The sequence below is a fragment of the Diabrotica virgifera genome, chromosome 1 (genome assembly GCF_917563875.1).
Source record: "Diabrotica virgifera virgifera chromosome 1, PGI_DIABVI_V3a".
Lineage (NCBI taxonomy): Eukaryota > Metazoa > Arthropoda > Insecta > Coleoptera > Chrysomelidae > Diabrotica > Diabrotica virgifera.
This window is the reverse complement of record NC_065443.1, coordinates 103,062,024-103,082,322: the sequence shown is the minus strand read 5'-3', so window position 1 is coordinate 103,082,322 and position 20,299 is coordinate 103,062,024. Positions and strand designations below refer to the sequence as shown.

The window sequence follows — 20,299 nt, the reverse complement described above, 5'->3', positions numbered from 1 at the left end:
CACCTTAATATATAGTGAGGGGCAAAATTATGTAATACATTTAGTTTTGGTAATACACCATCAATTGTGATAATACACTTTAGTCAGACCAACAAAAAGGGAAAAAGCAGAGGTAACGGAAGCATCAAGGAAATTAAAAAATAGAAAATCACCAGGAGGGGACAGAATATCGAATGAACTCCTAAAGTACGGAGGACAGGATCTGACCAAAAAACTATTAAAACTAATCCAAAAAATAATAGAACAAAACAGAGTACCATAAGAATGGAGATCAAGCATCCTAATATCTCTCTTCAAAAAGGGAGAAAAATCGGACCCGGAAACATGGCTGTGATACCATAAGAGAGAGCCTTACAAGAGAATTTTATCAAATTCTGAGCACCAGAGAAACGGAATAGCAGGCCTTGGGTCTACTGTTTCAACCGTTTTAAACCACCGTCAAAAATATGAATTTTTTTAATAAAAAATTCCATCCAGAGCCGAATTTGAATCTACAATTTTTGAAATAAATATATGCTAACATAATAGACTTTTTTGAGATGAGGTTGTTAAGTAGCTTCTATTCTAAGAACATAAAAATATACAGGGTCTTTCATTAGAATTAAAGATAATACACTATGCTAGACTTACGTGGATCACCCGGTATATTCAAATTTATGCGTAAATTTAAAAGTTAACTTATACTAGCGTTTTTTATAATTTTATAAAATAAGGACACAAAAAATAATACCTACACCATACGTGATATAGTTCGTTAAAATCAGGTTATTAAGCAGCTTTTAAAAATATAAAATATACAGGTGTTCCATTAAAAATAAAACTTATGGACTATGCTAGGCTTGCGTGAATTACCCTGTACATTTAAGTTTATGTTTAAAAAGCGCACATTTGTATATAAACATCGACGTGGTTCAGCGTTTTTTAACATTTTTTAAAACAAGGACAGAAATAATTTTATTCCATAAGTGCCTTCACAGTTCCACCTATTCGCGGTGTGCAAGTACTTGGAAAGGGAAACGAGAAACGACCGTGCGCGAGTCGCGGAGAAATATTGCAACTATCTTAAATAATTCATATTGTCAATTGAAATTGTCAAATTGACGTATATTTCATACCTTCTGTCATTGAGGCAGAAAAATTATATATTGCTCCACAATATTGATATGATATGCAATTATTATATAAAGGTAAATTTAATTAATTGTATTTTGCTTGCAGTACTGCATTTTAATAACTGATTTTATTTACTACATACAATTGTTTACGTTTGCTAAACACAACCTGAATCTTATTTTTTCTTCTTATTATTTTTTTTCTGGACTATGGCCTTGACAATTATCCAGTAACCAGGACCATATGATTGGCCAATATAATTAAAAGTGCGAATAAAAGTACAGAGCGTAGAAACAGAGGTCGCTTTGCCGAACTTGCACGGTCCCAATACAGTATTTCTCATGATCATTTTTCAGTGCGTAACAAATGATAGGAAAAAGGGTAAGTCCGTGATAATACACATTTATGATATTTATTCTAACATGACATTTTAGTTAAATCTGACAGTTGTCACATTTTATTTTCAATTTGGAATAAAAACAAATCAAAAGTGTTTCTTGTATTTATAAAATGGTATTTTCTTTGATTTGTATAGTCTTATAAATTATACAGATTATATTTGTAATATTATTATCTAATTAAAAAAAATATTTTTTATTATGGCGCCATCTATCGACAACTAGAATAACTAGAATAGATGTTATAAAAATGTCACCGACGAAATGTAATCACCGACGTGCCTTTTTTTCTGTCACATACAATTTAATGCGTTAGAAAGAAATCGAAAAACTGTGACGCACTGAAAGATGATCATGAGAAATAGAGTACAGTGATGAGCGTGCTAATAACTGGCAAAATAGCGCAAAAGATGGAAAACGTATTAAGTTGTGATATAAAAAGAAATAAAACTAGTCGAGCTGGGAGATTTAGCGATATTAACATATAAATTCACATTATATTGTGTTTCCACCTTTACACGTATCAGAGGAGTATGCCAACTAAAACTGTCACTGTGACAGTGGCAATTGCCAAACTCGTCCAATACGTTTAAAGGTGGGAAACAATCATTATAATGTAACTTTTTAGGTTAATTTCGTTAAATTTCCCAGCTCGACTAGTTTTATTTCTTTTTATCTCACAACTTAATAATACGTTTTTCATCTTTTGTGGTATTTTGCAGGTTATTAGCGCCCTCATCACTGTATATCTTCAATACCGGTGGGAACAGGTAAAAGTCTTAAATTCACAACATTTTTACCTGCGGACTCTATTAAAATACTTATTTTTTTTGAGCCACCCTTGCTGCACCATTCTTTAAAATTTTGATTTCTTACTCATTCTCGATTGTGAAAAGATTATAGTTTCGATATGTACGTAATGCCTGGTTGCATCAACAAATCTTAAGCTCCAGCTTAGCCCAGCTCATCTTATAGAGCCCAGCTCGTCTATCTCAGCACGTCTTAACTGGTAAGTTCAGTAGCGTACCGATAAATCCGCGGGCCCTGGTTCCAGTTGGGATGCGGGCCCCCCTCCCAAAAGTTATTAATAAACATTAGATATAAATCATCATATATTTATAAAAACTCAAACTAATTTAAAACAGTAAATTAATATTAATCCTATCGTTTTTCATACTGACATGACCGATCACTTTATTCCAGCTGTTTTTATAAATAATGAAACTCAAAAATTTTCTACGTCTAAATCTTCAGTCATAATTAAAAACCTTAATATCGTAAAACTAAAACAGCTTTTATAGTATGGTATAGTTAGATCCAAACCCAGACATCCAAAGTGAAAGTTATCCTCCAACACCAAATTGTTCTATATGGTCCACATAATGTTCAGAAAAAAGTCACACCATTTTGAGAGTCGGGTTTGGGGGGGAGAGGGGGGAGAAATCTGCAAATTCGTAGTTATTTTAGGTTTTTCGTCAATATTTCTAAAACTAAGCGGTTTAGCATGAACAACCTTCTACACAAAATTGTTCTACATTAAATTTGAAATAAAAAAGGCCCTATCCATAACCCTTCTAAAATGAACGGTTCCAAAGTTACGGAGGTAGTATAGTATAATTGGTCCAAAAAAGGCCTAACCCAGACATCCAAAGTAAAAGTTTTCCTTCAACACCAAATTGTTCTATATGGTCCACATATTGTTCAGTAAAAGGTTACACCATTTTGAGCGTCCGGTTTGGGGGGTGGGGGAGATGGGGGAGAAGTCGGTAAATTAGTAGTTTTTTTACGTTTTTCGTCAATATTTCTAAAACTATGCTTAAGCGTAAGGAATGTTCTATAGAAAAATGTTCTACATACAATTTAAAACAAAAAAGGTTCTATACATAATTGTTATAAAATCAACGGTTCCACAGTTACGGAGGGTGAAAAGTGGAGGTTTTCGATACTTTTTATATTTACCGATTTCTCCCCCCTTTCCCCCCCAAACCCGACGCTCAAAATGGTGTGACTTTTTTCTGAACATTATGTGGACCATATAGAACAATTTGGTGTTCAAGGATAACTTTCACTTTGGATGTCTGGGTTTTTGGTATAGTTATATCATAAATATTGCCCAAAAAATATAAAAAGTAAATAAAACCTCGACTTTTCACCCTCCGTAACTCTGGAACCGTTTATTTTATAACAATTATGTATGGAACATTTTTTATTTTAAATTTCATGTAGAATATTTTTGTATATAACATGTTTTACGATAAAGCATAGTTTTAGAAATATTGACGAAAAACTTAAAAAAACTACTAATTTACCGGCTTCTCTCCCATCTCCCTCCCAAACCGGACGCTCAAAATGGTGTAACTTTTTACTGAACAATATGTGGACCATATAGAACATTTTGGTGTTGGAGGAAAACTTTTACTTTGGATGTTTGGGTTAGGCCTTTTTTTGGACCAGTTGTACTATACTACCTCCGTAACTTTGGAACCATTAATTTTAGAAAGATTATGCATAGGACCTTTTTTATTTCAAATTTATTGTAGAACAATTTTGTATAGAGGGTTGTTCATGCTAAACCGCATAATTTTAGAAATATTGGCGAAAAACTTAAAAAACTACGATTTTACCGATTTCTCCCCCCTCTCCCCCCCAAACCCGATGATCAAAATGGTGTGACTTTTTTCTGGACATTGTGTGGACCATATAGAACAATTTGGTGTTGAAGGATAACTTTCACTTTGGATGTCTGGGTTATGCCATCTTTTGAATCAACTATACTATACTATTAAGAAATGAACAAAATGGATTCTCAAATTGCATATATTATGTATTTATAAATAAGTTAAATAATTACATACAAACCCCTAGGGAGATAAAAGGATTAAAAAAATAGCAAAAAGAAAGCCTTGGATACCGGTGAGGTTGATATATTTAATCAAACGACGAGATTTTCTTAAAAGGAAATTAATAAAGCAATTTTCGCCAACATTTAAGGGAATAGGCGCAAATTTCTGCTCCAATGCATTTTAAATGCCTTAATTTTTTTCGAATTCTGAGAAAACTAATAAGTATTTTTAAGAGATTTAAACGCAGAGTGAAAGATTACGTTATTGCCGAGGGCCAAAAGTCCCTGAAAACTTTTTTAATGTCTAATTAATCAGTTACAGGACAGGGGTAAAAAAAAGAGAAATTTTAGTGTGATTTTTAATTTCAAATGTCTCATTAAATTTTTTTTTATTCATTCTAAGGGACTTTCGGCCCTCGGCAATAATTTAGTCGTTCATTCTGTGTTAAAATTTTTCAAAAATATTAACTAGTTTTTAGAGGATTTCGAAAAAAAAAGGGACAAACATATTCAAATTTGTGCGCCAAAAGGACGCACAAAAACATTTCTCCAATGTTCCTTTTCTTCTAAATATTTTTTTTTTCATTAATGTTACAATTTTCATGCTGTACTACTTCTCTTGACTAACGTACCAATTAAGGAAATATGCTCAGTAGATCGCTCATGTTGAATAACTGTCCTATTGATATTTTTCCAGTCATTATACCCATCGGAAGTTCAGAAGAACAATTTTCGTATGAAACAGTTTACAAACGTAACAATAAACACGGCTAATTTTATCAATATTTTGATTCGGTTGATTATTTATAAAATATTGTTGAAATTCAAGATTTAAATGTTTTGGCCAATCCTCTATATCGCTAGGAAAAGAGTTACTTACATTGTTGTTTTCTATAGCAGATGACGGAGATGTACTTCTACCAGGTGAAGTCGCTTGAAAATCATTTTCTTTGATTGCAACTCGCCCTTCATCAAATAATTTATTTTCACTTTCTCTTAATTTTTGCTTTTTTCGTTTTTCACTGCCACTTAAATGTTTGTAACTCATGATAATATCGAAACGATTACTTAATAAAGAAAAATAAGTTTTTAAGAAATTTAATAAAACGACTAAATGATTAATGGATAGATTAATGGAACTACAGTAGAGCGTCGATAATCCGAACCCTGGTAATCCGAACGTTCGCTAATCCGAACCCCAAAAAATTATAAAATTAAAAAATATGATCGCGGACCGAATTTTTGGATTTAATATGACAATATGGGCAAAATATGACCGCGGATTTTTGTTTTGTTTATGCAGAAAAACATACAATATATTTGTTTATTATGCAGGTGTTTTATTCCTTGCAACTAAAACGTATGTACATATTATTGTGTTTCAATTTATCAATCAAAGATAGAATAAAACTTTTAATTTTTTTTAATAAAACGCGGGCACATAAATTTGATACACCCTGTATATTGATTTGTAACTATTTATTATAAGTAGTTTTTAAGAAGTGATTTATCGTTAGTAAGTTTTTTCCCTGAAAAATAAAACACATAAGGAAAGAAAGTGATATGAATAGACAATAATTGTTCAAGGTATTTGGAGATTATAACGGTGTTTTGTTATGCACGAGGCCAAAAGCCACAGTAATTAGTTCTTAGAAAATTAAGGGAAAGAAAGTTTGGAATTTTAAATATGTTTGTTTAATGATAGGAATATTTAGATAATTTCCGAAAAGTCATAAGTTTTGAGTAGAAGTATTGTTTGATAGAATGACTGGATTTTTTCGAATGAAAAAAAGAGTGGGGAAGAAGAAATGTCTCTGATTGGCTAGGAAATTTGGAATGGGGAAAGAGAAGCTTGAAAGTTGAGACAGTAGGAGAAAGAAAAGATTATTATGCATTTGGCATCGCGGAAGAGCAGTAAACGTTTTCGTGGATAGTTAGAAAGCAAGTATAATACCAGTGGTTGTTTGATAGTGGAGGATAGAGCTGAGAAGTGGAACGAGAGACAGATCAAATTGAGACGAAATACCTCTTTGATTCTGTATTATTGTGAGAAGGAGAGGAGAGAATTTTTGGAGCTGTTTGAATCGAGTGCTGGTTAAAAGAGGCCGGGCTCTTTGTTTTTGTTGGAGAATTGGTGCTGGTGTGCTGCTAGATTGAAACTTGAGAACGGAGAGGGCTTTGATGGGTAGCCTAACATAGTCAACAAGGGAGAGCTGTTTTGGGTCAAGAGAAGACGTCAGAGTGAGTGAAGGAAAAGGTCAGTCAATTTATGTGAAAGATATTTTTATGTTCGGAAACTAAAATTTTGAGTAAAAGCATATGAATTAAGATTCCAATATTTCAAAATTTAAATAGGAAGTATAAGTAATTTTGCGAATACCTAAATTTGTTTGTTTAGCTTGTTTTATCAAAGTCATCGGGAACAAACCGATAAATTGTTATTTGAACTAGAATAAATTTAAGTGGTAAAAATTTCATTCGGACAGCTGTGTCCACAGGTTTTAATTTGATCAATTTTTAGAGTCTTGATTTTGATAATAAAAGACAATTCTGTATGCTTATTTTATATTTCTATTTAATTCCTTTTCCTAATATTTTTCCCGATTAGAACCAACTAAGAGATACTGAAACCACGAGAGAAGATAAGTATAACATAAGATAATTTGGATATTTTTTTTGTATTATAAAAAGGCACCCTGAGATTTTTTTTAAATTTTTTTGTATGATTTGTGACAATTGGATAATTGATTAAATAATTAATTGGAGTAATCAAATAAAGACTAATTGATATAAAAGTAATAAAAAGTAGATCATAACAATATGTACTATGTTTATGAGCTTTGTATGTATTTTGAACATATGTTCGATAATCCGAACAATTTAATAATCCGAACTACCCCTGTACCAATTAGTTCGGATTATCGACGCTCTACTGTAATTTAAAAATCACAGATCTGCAAAATAACACGAGCTAGCAATACCTTATCTTTGCAGAAAACGGGATCAAAATCTACCTAACTATTAAATTTAAAAGTTCATTTTGAATCAATATTATGACAAAACGTGACAATACCTATTATTAGTCTTACCTCTTGTGTCTAGTCTTTGGGAGTGGTGTCTAGTTGCCTATTGATATTGATGCCGACATTGCCGACAAGGCAATCTACCAACCCTTATTGCATTTTCATGATCAGAACGTTTTATGGTTTATGAATATAAGAATATAACTCTTATTGTTCATTTCATGCATATCATTTCCTGTTCGTAAAATGAAATAACTTTAAAAATTTATTTTGTTTTTGCAATAAAACTTTTCTTTTGATGATCTTTTCGGGCCCCATTAAAATGCAGGCCCGAGGAAGGAGCCCCAAGGGTCTAGTGGTAAAATAGGCGCTAATTCTTCGTTTTTATACACAAAAATAAAAATTTATTAAGCCGTTACATTTTTTAGTATGTACTTGTGTAGTTCAAAATGCCCCCATCAAATTAGAAAAAAAAAGGAGCAAAAATCGGGTTAGAGCGGGCCCCTGCGGGGCCCGGGCGGGTTCCGCGGGTTCCGCGGAACCCGCGGAACCATGCTCAGTACGCCACTGGGTAAGTTTAAGATACAATCCACGTGTCAATCCTTTGTGGTAAGTTGAAAATTGATCCAAGACTCAATGGTGCAACGCGTATGTTTCGTAAGTGGAGCTTAAGGCACGTCTTAAGCCTAAGATCTGTTGGTGCAACCAAGCATTAATATAATCAAAAAGTATTATTTTAGTCGATGGAAATGTGATGGAAATAAAAAAGAGAAAATAAACAAGACACATTTTATTATTGGTTAGCCATTGATAACAATTTTATAAAAATCTGGAAAAGAAATTGTACATATTATTCTCACATGGTTGCCATACTGGTTGAAACTGGGCCTCTGAAACAAAAAAACAACTGATATATCTACTTATTTACAAAACTATTGGGGTATATTTTTGAAACTTCATTTTTTTGTTTTTAAACAGAAATAATTATATAATATGTACAGAGTGAGTTTTATGTATGGAAACTCTCAATTATCTCGGCGTTTTCTGTGGCGGCCGATATTATAGTGGCAATTACATTGCTGTCAGATTTAACGCTTTTCTGTAAATCTAATGAACTTTCTTATTTTAAACGGAACACCCTGTATATTTTTTGCGTTTTGAAGTCCTAAAGAAATACTGATAATTTTTCATGTTATATTTTCTATACCCAAATGCCATAATTTCGGAGTTATTGGTACATTTATTAAAAAAAAAATTTAAACAAATTATAAAAATCAATTTTTTCGGCTCGGGTAAATATTATTTTAGGTTCTTTGGATCATTAGGAACAAAAAGATCTCTTGTAATTTTTTTTATAAAATAATTGTTTCCGAGTTATAAACAATAATACACTTTTGTCCAAAAAATTTTTTTTGAGGTTATGTACACTCATTCTACGGATCTATAAAAAATAGATATGTTTTGTAAAAGCCTCAACTATGCCTATACATTTTTGAAATTTTAAAATTGATTGCATCCCACCTAAAAAAAAAACAAATAAAAATGAAAAATGAAGTTTTTGAGGGTGGGGGAAGGGAAAGGTGGTGGTTGGTTAAAAGTACGCTGAGTCTAATTTTTTAATCACATAGAACTTAAAAAAGTAAAAAGAATTGAATTCTGGGAGTGAGGGAAGGTACCTTTTAATTTCTTTTTCCCTTCCATAAGTGGAAAGTTTGATGCGCCACTGTCAACGCATGTGCCACTAAAAACTGACGGCACAGTGTGCATACGTTTTCTGTAGGTTCTACTATTTAAGTTATTAGGTTAAAAACAGTACCAAGTAGAATTAAGGTGATACAGTAGCGATCAACAGGTGGCAACAAACGCGGTCCAATATTGCGAAAGTTCTGCGAACTTTCAAAAGTGAGGCAACAGTGCGTGGGTAATTCGACACTGATAGTGACGTTTATACTATCAAAAACAATTTTTATACACGTAGGCGCGAAATGTTGCCAAGTCAGTGACGTTCGATTTCTTGTTATAAAAAAATCGATTTTTAGTAATTCCAAGATTACACAAAATCTAGGTATGGGATAAAAAAGTTTATTTGAAGAAAGTGTATTTTTTTGTCTTTATTAATGGCGGTACAGGCTCCTTTTTTCAATATTTTATTTAGTTGTAGAGTAATTTCCACATACTAACATATTTCTGAAATTGGGCTCTGTACCGCCATTCTTTATTATATTACGAATATGTGTGCCAACTATCTCGATAAAATATTCAAAATTAGAGCCGCAATCTTGGAACGCGTTTGTTGCTACCTGTTGATCGCTACTGTTTCCTCTTAAGAAATAGGTTTCAGGTTTTGGAAAGAAAAGAAAATGATAGTGGAGATGTAGATCAGCGATGCAACTCCATAAAAAAACTATTGCAGAAGCAGCAGAAAAATCTATATGAAAAACAGAAAAAAAGGTGAGTATAATTTATAATGTGACTCATAGCGTGTGCTCACTACAGAGACCAAAGGATGGTATCCTAGCCTAGAACATAGTATCCTACTCTTCATATTCGTGAATTCTGGCATTCAAAATAATGCATTTATTTTACATCATCATCATAATCATCATCATCAACCCGTACTCGTCCACTGCTGGACATAGGTCTCCCTCAGCTCTTTCCATATTTCTCTGTTTTGTGCGGCTTGCATCCAGTTGCCGACAATACGCTTCAGATCGTCAGCCCATCTGGTTGGTGGTCGTCCTCTGCTCCGTAGTGCTTCTTCTCGTGGTCTCCACTCGACAATACGTTTTGTCCATACGTTTACGTAGCGATCGATAATATAGTTTCGATCGCCAGGTAAAATAAATACATTATTTTAAATGCGAGAATTCACGAATATAAAGAGTACGATACCATGCTCTAGGCTAGGATACCATCCTTTGGTCTCCGTAGTGAGCAAACCCTTTTAGAATCGCGATATCTCAGGAATGGGAACTGTTAGGAAAAAAATCAAAAAACTATTTTTGTAGAGAATTTTACAATCTACAACTTTGGTTTGAGGTTATTTCTTGATAAAACTAGCCGTTTTTGAAAATAATCCAAAAACCTCAAATTTTGACCTTTGACCTCGAATATCTTGTGTAGCACACGGTTCCATGACATCTCGTAACGCGACAGTTGGTAATCGGACAGTTGGTAACGGCAAATTCGTAACAGCGATACTTCGTAACGGCGACAGTTCGTAACTATACAAATTCGTAACGGACAATTAGTAACGTCCAAATTGATTTATTCTGTTTATTGTTGATAACGTGGAAACTAACTGTTATTACAGTTATAAATGGAATTATGTTTATCAATTTAACGAATCAGTATCAGGATAAACATTTTTAAGTCATTTCATATTTCGTGTTTCAGACTATAACAAAAGTATTTAAACCAAGTATTAGAGTATTACAAGCTATCCCTCTTATCAACTATAACCGTTGATTGAATGCCCCAAAGCTATTAGACCAGTAAGGATCTGTTTTTAGGTGGATGTGAGAGGTGGCATTCAGATTTTTGCGGATAAAGTTAGGTGATAACTTCGTTAATAATAATTGATTTATGCTCCTTCTCAAATATGCCCGGAACATTAATAAAAAAAATAAAATAAAAAATTTCGTTTTTTTTCTACTTTTTTTGCTTATAACTTAAAAACTGTTCATTTTAGAACAAAGTCCAATAGGAATAAAACAAAGATAATTAAATTTTCTATCAGATACGATTGGTTAAAAATGTCTTAATTGATCACCCTTGCTTCAAAATAGCAATAAATATAAAATAAGGGGGCAAAACCAGCCTGTCTTATTCAATGATTTTCCATCACTTAGGTTACACTTGGAACCTTCCTAATTCGCTTAGAAAATTTCTGTGATGTGCTAAAACCGTACGCCAAATTTTATTAAAATTGACTTACTAGATTTTGCATAATAATTTTGCAATCTAAACTTTTTTTAAAAAATTAAAATTTTTTAAAATCTTGCACAACAAAAACAAGAACATACAAAGATTTGTCAATTTTTTTACATATAAAGAAGTACTCTATCTATCTAATGCACTTTACAGAATTGAAATCGGATTATTTAAGCAGCCTCAGCAATGTTTTAAATTTATAAACAATTTTTTGGCTTATAAACAAATTAGTGCTGTGGCCAGAAGGGGGTGGTACGGGCTCCTTTATTTAGATGGACTTACCCAAGTTTTTTTATGTATTTTTACCCGTAGAACACGAATTTTTTGGGTAACAGTTGATCCGGATGTCGATAAGATTGTTATAAACAAAGAACTTGAGGAATTACATTAACTCGATTTTTCGCAAAATAAAACATTTTTTTGTATTTCTTGGGTAATTCTAAGCAAAAAATGTTGTTACAAGTTTTTTCGTAGGATGCATAGTTTTCGAAATAAACGCGGTGGAACTTTCAAAAAATCGAGAAATTGCAATTTTTGAACGCGAATAACGTTTGATTAAAAAATAAAATAGCGATTCTGCTAACAGCATTTGAAAGTTTAAGTCAACTTATACCGGTTTTAATTATTTGCATTGCTAAAAATTAATTTTTTTATTATTAAACAAAGCTATTTGTTTATAAGCCAAAAAATTGTTTATACATTTAAAACATTGCTGAGGTCCCTTAAATAATCCAATTTTAATTCTGTAAAGTGTATTAGATAGGTAGAGCACTTCTTTATATGTACAAAATTAATCAACTTCTAAATGGTCTACTTTTTGTTTAGAAAGATTTTAAAAAATTTGAACTTTTTTAAAAACATTTAGATTGCAAATTTATTAAGTATGCAAAATTTATTGGGTCGATTTTAATGAAATTTGGTACACGATTTAAGTATGTTACGAAAAATTTCCTAAGCGAATTACTAAGGTTCTAAGTGCCACCAAAGTGGTTAAAAAATATTTAATAACAATATACTTATTTTGGCCCCCTATTTTGTATTTATTGCTATATTGCAGAAAAGGTAATACCTTAAGACATTTTTTACCAGTCGTATATCATACAAAATTCAATTATCTTTATTTTATTTTTCTACGACTTTGTTCCAAAACGAATCGTTTTAAAGTTATAAGCAAAGAAAGCAGAAAAAAAATCGATGTTTTTCGAAATTTTTAAATATTTTAATTTTTTTATTAATGTTCCGGGCATATTTGAGAAGGAGCATAAGTCAATTATTATTACTGAAGGTGTCACCTAACTTTATCTGCAAAAATCCGAATGCCACCTCTCACATCCAAAAACAGACGTTTTTTCGCAGATCCTTACTGGTCTATATTACCAATCACAAGGTTTATTATAATACAGCTAATTATAATCTTTTCTTTACAAAATGTTTATTTAAAAAGTTTGGAATGTCTAGAGACTGTTGTCAGATTAAAGATTTCAGGAATTAAGTACTGTACTTCATTATACCTTTGTCTAGGCATATGAAAATTTAAGGAACAATAAGAAGAATAAACTTTTAAGAATATTGTTAAAAGTTTGTATGTATTTAAATATGTTTTTAACTTTTAATGTACACTGAAACACGAAATATAAAATGTGTTAAACATGTTTATCCCCGTACTGATTCGGTAAATTGATAAACATAATTTCAATTATAACTGTAATAACAGTTAATTTCCACGTTAACAAAAATAAAAAGAATAATTCAATTTGGACGTTACGAATTGTCCGTTACGAATTTGTATAGTTACGAACTGTCGCTGTTACGAATTGTCTGTTACCAACTGGCCGGTTACGAACTGTCGCGTTACGAGGTGTCTGGTCACGGTAGCACACATACGATTGATGAGGATTTTTAAAACTTTATTTGTAATGGTTAACCCCCCAGCTCACAACCAACATTTGGGTTTCCGAGAATTTTTGTTTTTTTAATGTTTATATTGAGCGGAGTATAACATTTCGGCACTCGGAACACTATGTGTGTTGATATTTTTGTAAATATACAGGGTGATTCATTAATGATGTCCAATCTCTGAATTGTAGATTCTCCACCTCAAAATATTAAGATGTTACCCAAATCACCTAAATAAAATGTGGCTCCTCACTAAGTTACAGGATTTTTATTTAAAAATTTAAAAATTACTTATACCCAGTACTTTAAACCGTACTACCAGAGGCGTCCTACAGGAGTTTCGAGTTATTTGCGAGTGAATATGTTCATTTTTCAATAATAAAAAACACGTTTTTAGACGATTTTTCGCAAATAATTCAAAAAGTATTTTATCGAAAAAAATTTTGTGTGCAAAAATATATCTAGTCTGTAAAAAAGTGAAAAAAATGGTGTATGCATGAGGTCTCTAGACCTAGTAGAAGCAGAGGTACCTATAGCTAATGTAAAATAGGTTCATATTCGCCAAATTCCAAATTGAATATTTCAACGAGAAATATCCATAAAATAAAGCACTTTTTGGGGAAAACTCACCTCAAGATTTTTAAAGTGTTTAAAGAAATATTTATTTTTGTTTTATAAAAAAAATTTTAGCATCAAATGTAAGCAAGTTACACTCAAAATAAGTTTGGTCTCTTTTGTTAAGTTTTGTCTCTTAAAGGCCAAAATTCGGAAAAATGGCCCCCTAATAAGTAACGTACATGAAATTATTCATTATAGCTTCAAAAGTTGCTTTAATTATGTTGTGTTTATATGATCTGTAAGTTTCATCGATTCAAAGTGCTTATTTTTGAAATAATTTGGTTTTAAAATAAAATTTTTAAAAATATTAATTTTGAAAAAAAAAATGTTTTTTTTTCAAAATATCCAAAAATTTCAAACAGTAAAAAAGTCGGCTTTACTTTTCTGAATATTTTGTATTCTTTGTTTTTCTGTAAGACAAAAATTTGTTAAAGTTTGGTGTTTCTAAATTTGCACACATTCGTGATTAGTGGCTTGTTGAAGCCATTTCAACTACGGCCCTTTCAAAAATAAGGTCTGCAAACTCTTTAAACCGATGAAACTTACAGATCACATAAACAATACATACACGGGTAAAGCAACTTGTTTAGTGGTAACGATTAGTAAAGTAAAGTTCATTTGAGATGCTAATGAGGGGATGATTTTCCCAATTTTTGTACCAAAAAAAAGGGGCAAACTTTAGTTTGAGCGTAACTTGTTTACCTTTAATGCTAAAAATTGTTTTTATAACACAAAAATAAAGGATTTTATTAAACACTTTAAAAAAGTAATGATTTTTTCCCAATAAGTGATTTCACGTTAAAATATTCGATTTGGAATTTAACGAATATGAACCTATTTTTCATTAGCTATAACTCCTAATAAGTAGGTCCCCATAACGCTCGAGCGACTGAACATTTAGCATATTTTCCTCCCCTACTATAATTTAATCTTTGTTATAATAACCCTAATAAAATAAATACTTACTTAAAACTCTTTTATCAACAACACTTGCAATACGTTTGACATAATTGCAAATGCATTCTAGTACATCGAAAAGAATACAATGTACGCAGTCTACATTGGATGAGTGTTTTGAATTTTTTTGTTTATTCTTACCATAATTATTATGGTTGTGAATACTTGGACGTTTTTCACTCCCATTTGCTGGTTCCTTCTCTTTAGACGTCTCTGTTACTCTCTCATCTTGTGTTTCGGTTTTTTCAACATTACTTTTCATTTCGACCTTATCTGTTCCTTTATCCAACATTACATCATCAGGATGATCTACTAATTGATCTTTTTCTTCCCCGTTACTCTCATTTTGTGGTTTCGTATCTTCAGGTGCCTCTAATAGTCTTTCATCTTGTGTTTCGGCTTTTTCAACATTAATTTCCATTTCGACCTTAGCTGTTTCTTGATCCAACAATACATCATCAGGGTGATTTACTAATTGATCTTTTTCTTTCTCTTTACTCTCATTTTGTGATATCTTGTCTTCAGGCGCCTCTAATAATCTCTCATTTTGTGTTTCGTGTTTATTTACATTACTTATCACGACCTTATCTGTTTCTTTATCCAACAGTACATCATCAGAGTTATTTACTAATTGATCTTTTTCTTCCCCGTCACTCTCATATTGTGGTTCCTTGTCTTTAGACGACTCTAGTTCTGTCTCATCTTGTTTTTTGGATTCGTGTTCATTACTTATCAAATCGACCTTATCTGTTTCTTTATCCAACATTACATCATCAGGGTGATCTACTAATTGATCTTTTTCTTTCTCTTCAATCTCATGTTGTGGTTCTTTATCTTTCGAGGTCTCTAATACTGTCTTATCTAGTGTTTCGGTTTTTTCAACATTACTTATCAAATCGACCTTATCTGTTTCTTTATCCAACAGTACATCATCAGAGTTATTTACTAATTTATCTTTTTCTTCCTCCTCACTCTCATATTGTGGTTCGTTGTAATTAGACGACTCTAGTTCTGTCTCATCTTGTTTTTTGGATGTGTGTTCATTACTTATCAAATCAACCTTCTCTGTTTCTTTATCCAACAGTACATCATCAGGGTGATCTACTAATTGATATTTTTCTTCGTCTTCACTTTCATGTTGTGGTTCCCTATCTTTAGACGTCTCTAATACTCTCTCATCTTGTGTTTCGGTTTTTTCTACATTACTTTTCATTTCGACCTTATCTGTTTCTTGATCCAACAGTACATCATCATAATGATCTACTAATTGATCTTTTTCTGCCCCTTTACTCTCATTTTGTGGTATATCTTCAGGTGCCTCTAATAGTCTTTCACCTTGTGTTTCGGTTTTTTCAACATTACTTTTCATGTCGACCTTATCTGTTTCTTGATCCAACAGTACATCATCAGGGTGATTTACTAATTGATCTTTTTCTTTCTCTTTACTCTCATTTTGAGGTTTCTTATCTTCAGGCGCCTCTAATAGTCTCTCATCTTGTGTTTCGGATTTATTTACATTACTTATAAAATCGACTTTATCTGTTTCTTTATCCAACAGTACATCATCAGGGTGATCTACTAATTGATCTTTTTCTTTCTCTTCAATCTCATGTTGTGGTTCCTTATCTTTAGACGTTTCTAATACTGTCTTATCTAGAGTTTCAGTTTTTTCAACATTACTTTTCATATCAACCTTATATTTTTCTTGATCCAACAGTACATCATCAGAGTTATTTACTAATTGATCTTTTTCTTCCTCGTCACTCTCATATTGTGGTTCCTTGTCTTTATACGACTCTAGTTCTGTCTCATCTTGTTTTTTGGATTTGTGTTCATTACTTATCAAATCGACCTTATCTGTTTCTTTATCCAACAGTACATCATCAGAGTTATTTACTAATTGATCTTGTTCTTCCTCGTCACTCTCATATTGTGGTTCCTTGTCTTTATACGACTCTAGTTCTGTCTCATCTTGTTTTTTGGATTTGTGTTCATTACTTATCAAATCGACCTTATCTGTTTCTTTATCCAACAGTACATCATCAGAGTTATTTACTAATTGATCTTTTTCTTCCTCGTCACTCTCATATTGTGGTTCCTTGTCTTTATACGACTCTAGTTCTGTCTCATCTTGTTTTTTGGATTTGTGTTCATTACTTATCAAATCGACCTTATCTGTTTCTTTATCCAACAGTACATCATCAGAGTTATTTACTAATTGATCTTTTTCTTCCCCTTTACTCTCATTTTGTGGTTTCTTATCTTCAGGTGTCTCTAATAGTCTTTCATCGTGTATTTCGGTTTTTTCAACATTACTTTTCATATCGACCTTATCTGTTTCTTGATCCAACAGTACATCATCAGGGTGATTTATTAATTGATCTTTTTCTCTCTCATTTTGTGATTTCTTATTTTCAGGCGTCTCTAATAATCTCTCATCTTGTGTTTCGGATTTATTTACATTACTTATCAAATCGACCTTATTTGTTTCTTTATCCAACAGTACATCATCAGAGTTATTTTCTAATTGATATTTTTCTTCCTCGTCACTCTCGTATTGTGGTTCCTTGTCTTTAGACGACTCTAGTTCTGTCTCATCTTGTTTTTTGGATTTGTGTTCATTACTTATCAAATCGACCTTATCTGTTTCTTTATCCAACAGTACATCATCAGAGTTATTTACTAATTGATCTTTTTCTTCCTCGTCACTCTCATATTGTGGTTCCTTGTCTTTATACGACTCTAGTTCTGTCTCATCTTGTTTTTTGGATTTGTGTTCATTACTTATCAAATCGACCTTATCTGTTTCTTTATCCAACAGTGCATCATCAGAGTTATTTACTAATTGATCTTTTTCTTCCCCTTTACTCTCATTTTGTGGTTTCTTATCTTCAGGTGTCTCTAATAGTCTTTCATCGTTTATTTCGGTTTTTTCAACATTACTTTTCATATCGACCTTATCTGTTTCTTGATCCAACAGTACATCATCAGGGTGATTTATTAATTGATCTTTTTCTCTCTCATTTTGTGATTTCTTATCTTCAGGCGTCTCTAATAATCTCTCATCTTGTGTTTCGGATTTATTTACATTACTTATCAAATCGACCTTATCTGTTTCTTTATCCAACAGTACATCATCAGAGTTATTTACTAATTGATATTTTTCTTCCTCGTCACTCTCGTATTGTGGTTCCTTGTCTTTAGACGACTCTAGTTCTGTCTCATCTTGTTTTTTGGATTTGTGTTCATTACTTATCAAATCAACCTTATCTGTTTCTTTATCCAATAGTACATCATTAGGGTGATCTACTAATTGATCTTTTTCTTTCTCTTCAATCTCATGTTGTGGTTCCTTATCTTTAGACGTCTCTAATACTCTCTTATCTTGTATTTCGTTTTTTTCTACATTAGTTTTTATATCAACCTTATATGTTTCTTCAATTAACACTACATCATCAGGCTGATCTACTAATTGATCTTTTACGTCCTCTTTACTCTCATTTTGTGGATTCTTATCTTTAGACAACTCTAATAGTCTCTTATCTTGTGTTTCGGTTTTTTCTACATTACTTTTCATATCGATCTTATCTGTTTCTTGGTCCAACTGTACATCATCAGGGTGATTTACGGGTTGATCGTTTTTTTGCTCTTTTTTATCACTACCATCTATTTTAGAGGACTGGATTTCACTATCTGCTTTTATGTTATGAATGCTTTCATCTTTATGATCTAACAACAAATCGTCGTCAATATTTACTTCGATATTTTCCTGTTCTGTAAGATCTTGAATTTTTTTACCTTTAACTTTCTCATTATCTGTATCAGTAAGCTTAGTATTAATTTCTTTTTTCGTATTTGATATATCTTCTTTGGATTGGAAACTATTTATTGTCTGACCATTTTCTTCGAAATGTTGCATTTTGGGATCCGGTATAATACTGTCTTTCCAGTCTTCCCAATCGTCCCAATCATCGTCCCAATCTTCCCAATCATCGTCCCAGTCTTCCCAATCATCGTCCCAGTCTTCCCAATCATCGTCCCAGTCTTCCCAATCATCGTCCCAGTCTTCCCAATCTTCGTTGGAAATTAATTCACTAAAGAAACTTGAAAAATTATCATCATCATCATCATAAAAAAAAAGAGGGTCCAATATAATGGTTTTAGGTTGCTGATTGGATGCATTTGAATCATCATCAGTATTTTTATTCGTACTTCTTCGTTTTCTAGATTTAGATACTAAATTTTTTGAATTTAAATAATCATCATATTCTAATTCCTTCTTCTTTGATTCAGTTCCATATCCTGAAATATTTTACTTATGTGCTAACAATTATACATATTTACCGATAAATATATAAAACATAGATACAGAGAGAGGCTAAATACAGAATATTTTCTTTGAAAAAATTACCTAATAGATAAAAAAAGACAAGGGAAGAAGAGATCGTAGAGCGAAATCAACACTAGAAATAGCATATTGTCATGTAGACAGCTAGACTTTTACAGATAGTCCGGAGAAATAAGGATTTTCTCAGGACACTCAAAGATCCAGGTAGCTGACTACTTTTTTTTAGATATTGTAGAGCTATAGAAAGAAAACCTACCTGTTTCCTGCCTAGAGTTTGCGTCCGTTTTTTAATTATTAACAAGTTTGTTCAAAAATCGCAATTTTTTAGATTTTTTGCACCCCATTCAAAAGCTAAACAGTTGACATAAAACTACATGAAAAGTTACGTCAAGTAGTCCTTATAGTGCACAAAAAATTTCAAGACGATTGGTCAATTAGTTTAAATTTTATTCAATTTGTTTTTCCCACAGAGCTTTTCTTTGAAATGTCATTACCCAGAAAATAATAATAGGGAGTTTTTGTTGCTACGTAACGTACGCATCTCCGTATACGTAAAGCAACTAACGTGTCGTAGAGGATGAATGTTAAAATAGGTAGTTTTCGTAACTGCCTTAACGTAACGTAAAGCAAATCGTAAAGTCACTTTTAAATTCCGTTGACATTCAAAAAAATAAAACAATGTTCACACAATATACAATTAATATACAAATGTAAAAAAAGATAAATGAATGATGAAATTGTATGGTTTTAATTGCTTCTATTTAAATATAAAAATATTATTTTTCCTTAGGTTAAAATTTTTTTATTTTTGTTTATACCTACTTTTTAGTTGTAAATTATTGTATACCTACATCAGAATTCCAGTAGGTATAATGTAAATAGTGTGGTAATATTTATTTGAAAATTTTACTGAAACTAGGTCATTTGTTTATCTAGTTATTAATTGTGGTGATCACTGTATTTCTTAAATTAATACAAGATTTGTTTGTTTTGCTTTATTAATAGACAACTTAAAAACAATAAAATTTTAAATCTATTATGAAGTTACAATTTCCAATTACAAACAGAATAATTTTACTCAAATAGACTAAACCAATATCCAATATAACCTTAAAATGTTTATAAACGGGTAGTACGCTGATGAAATGTTCATTTGGTAGGTAATCGGGCA

The 20,299-nt window shown here is 31.8% G+C and overlaps 2 protein-coding genes across 6 annotated transcripts in view; both read right to left on the bottom strand.

Moving 5' to 3' along the window:
- Nucleotides 1-8,151: 8,151 nt before the first annotated feature.
- The window catches only part of LOC126889635 (uncharacterized), a 79,002-nt gene continuing 66,854 nt past the window's right edge, over nucleotides 8,152-20,299 (bottom strand). The window contains exon 6 of the mRNA XM_050658129.1: nucleotides 8,152-8,266. Within this exon, the coding sequence (XP_050514086.1) occupies nucleotides 8,196-8,266 (71 nt within the window). The 3' untranslated portion in view covers nucleotides 8,152-8,195. The remainder of the gene's footprint in view (nucleotides 8,267-20,299) is intronic.
- LOC126889611 (uncharacterized) lies at nucleotides 14,613-19,303 on the bottom strand. Of its 5 annotated transcripts, none has more exons than XM_050658107.1 (2): nucleotides 17,419-19,303; nucleotides 14,613-16,950 (listed from the first exon to the last, which is right to left on the bottom strand). In XM_050658107.1, exons 1-2 carry the CDS (start codon nucleotides 18,697-18,699, stop codon nucleotides 14,770-14,772), a joined length of 3,462 nt encoding a protein of 1,153 aa, XP_050514064.1. In that variant the 5' UTR covers nucleotides 18,700-19,303; the 3' UTR covers nucleotides 14,613-14,769. The 5 variants fall into 5 exon arrangements, with proteins under 5 accessions (XP_050514064.1, XP_050514071.1, XP_050514058.1 ...); XM_050658114.1 differs by having other exon boundaries at nucleotides 14,613-16,632; XM_050658101.1 differs by having other exon boundaries at nucleotides 14,613-17,577; nucleotides 17,887-19,303.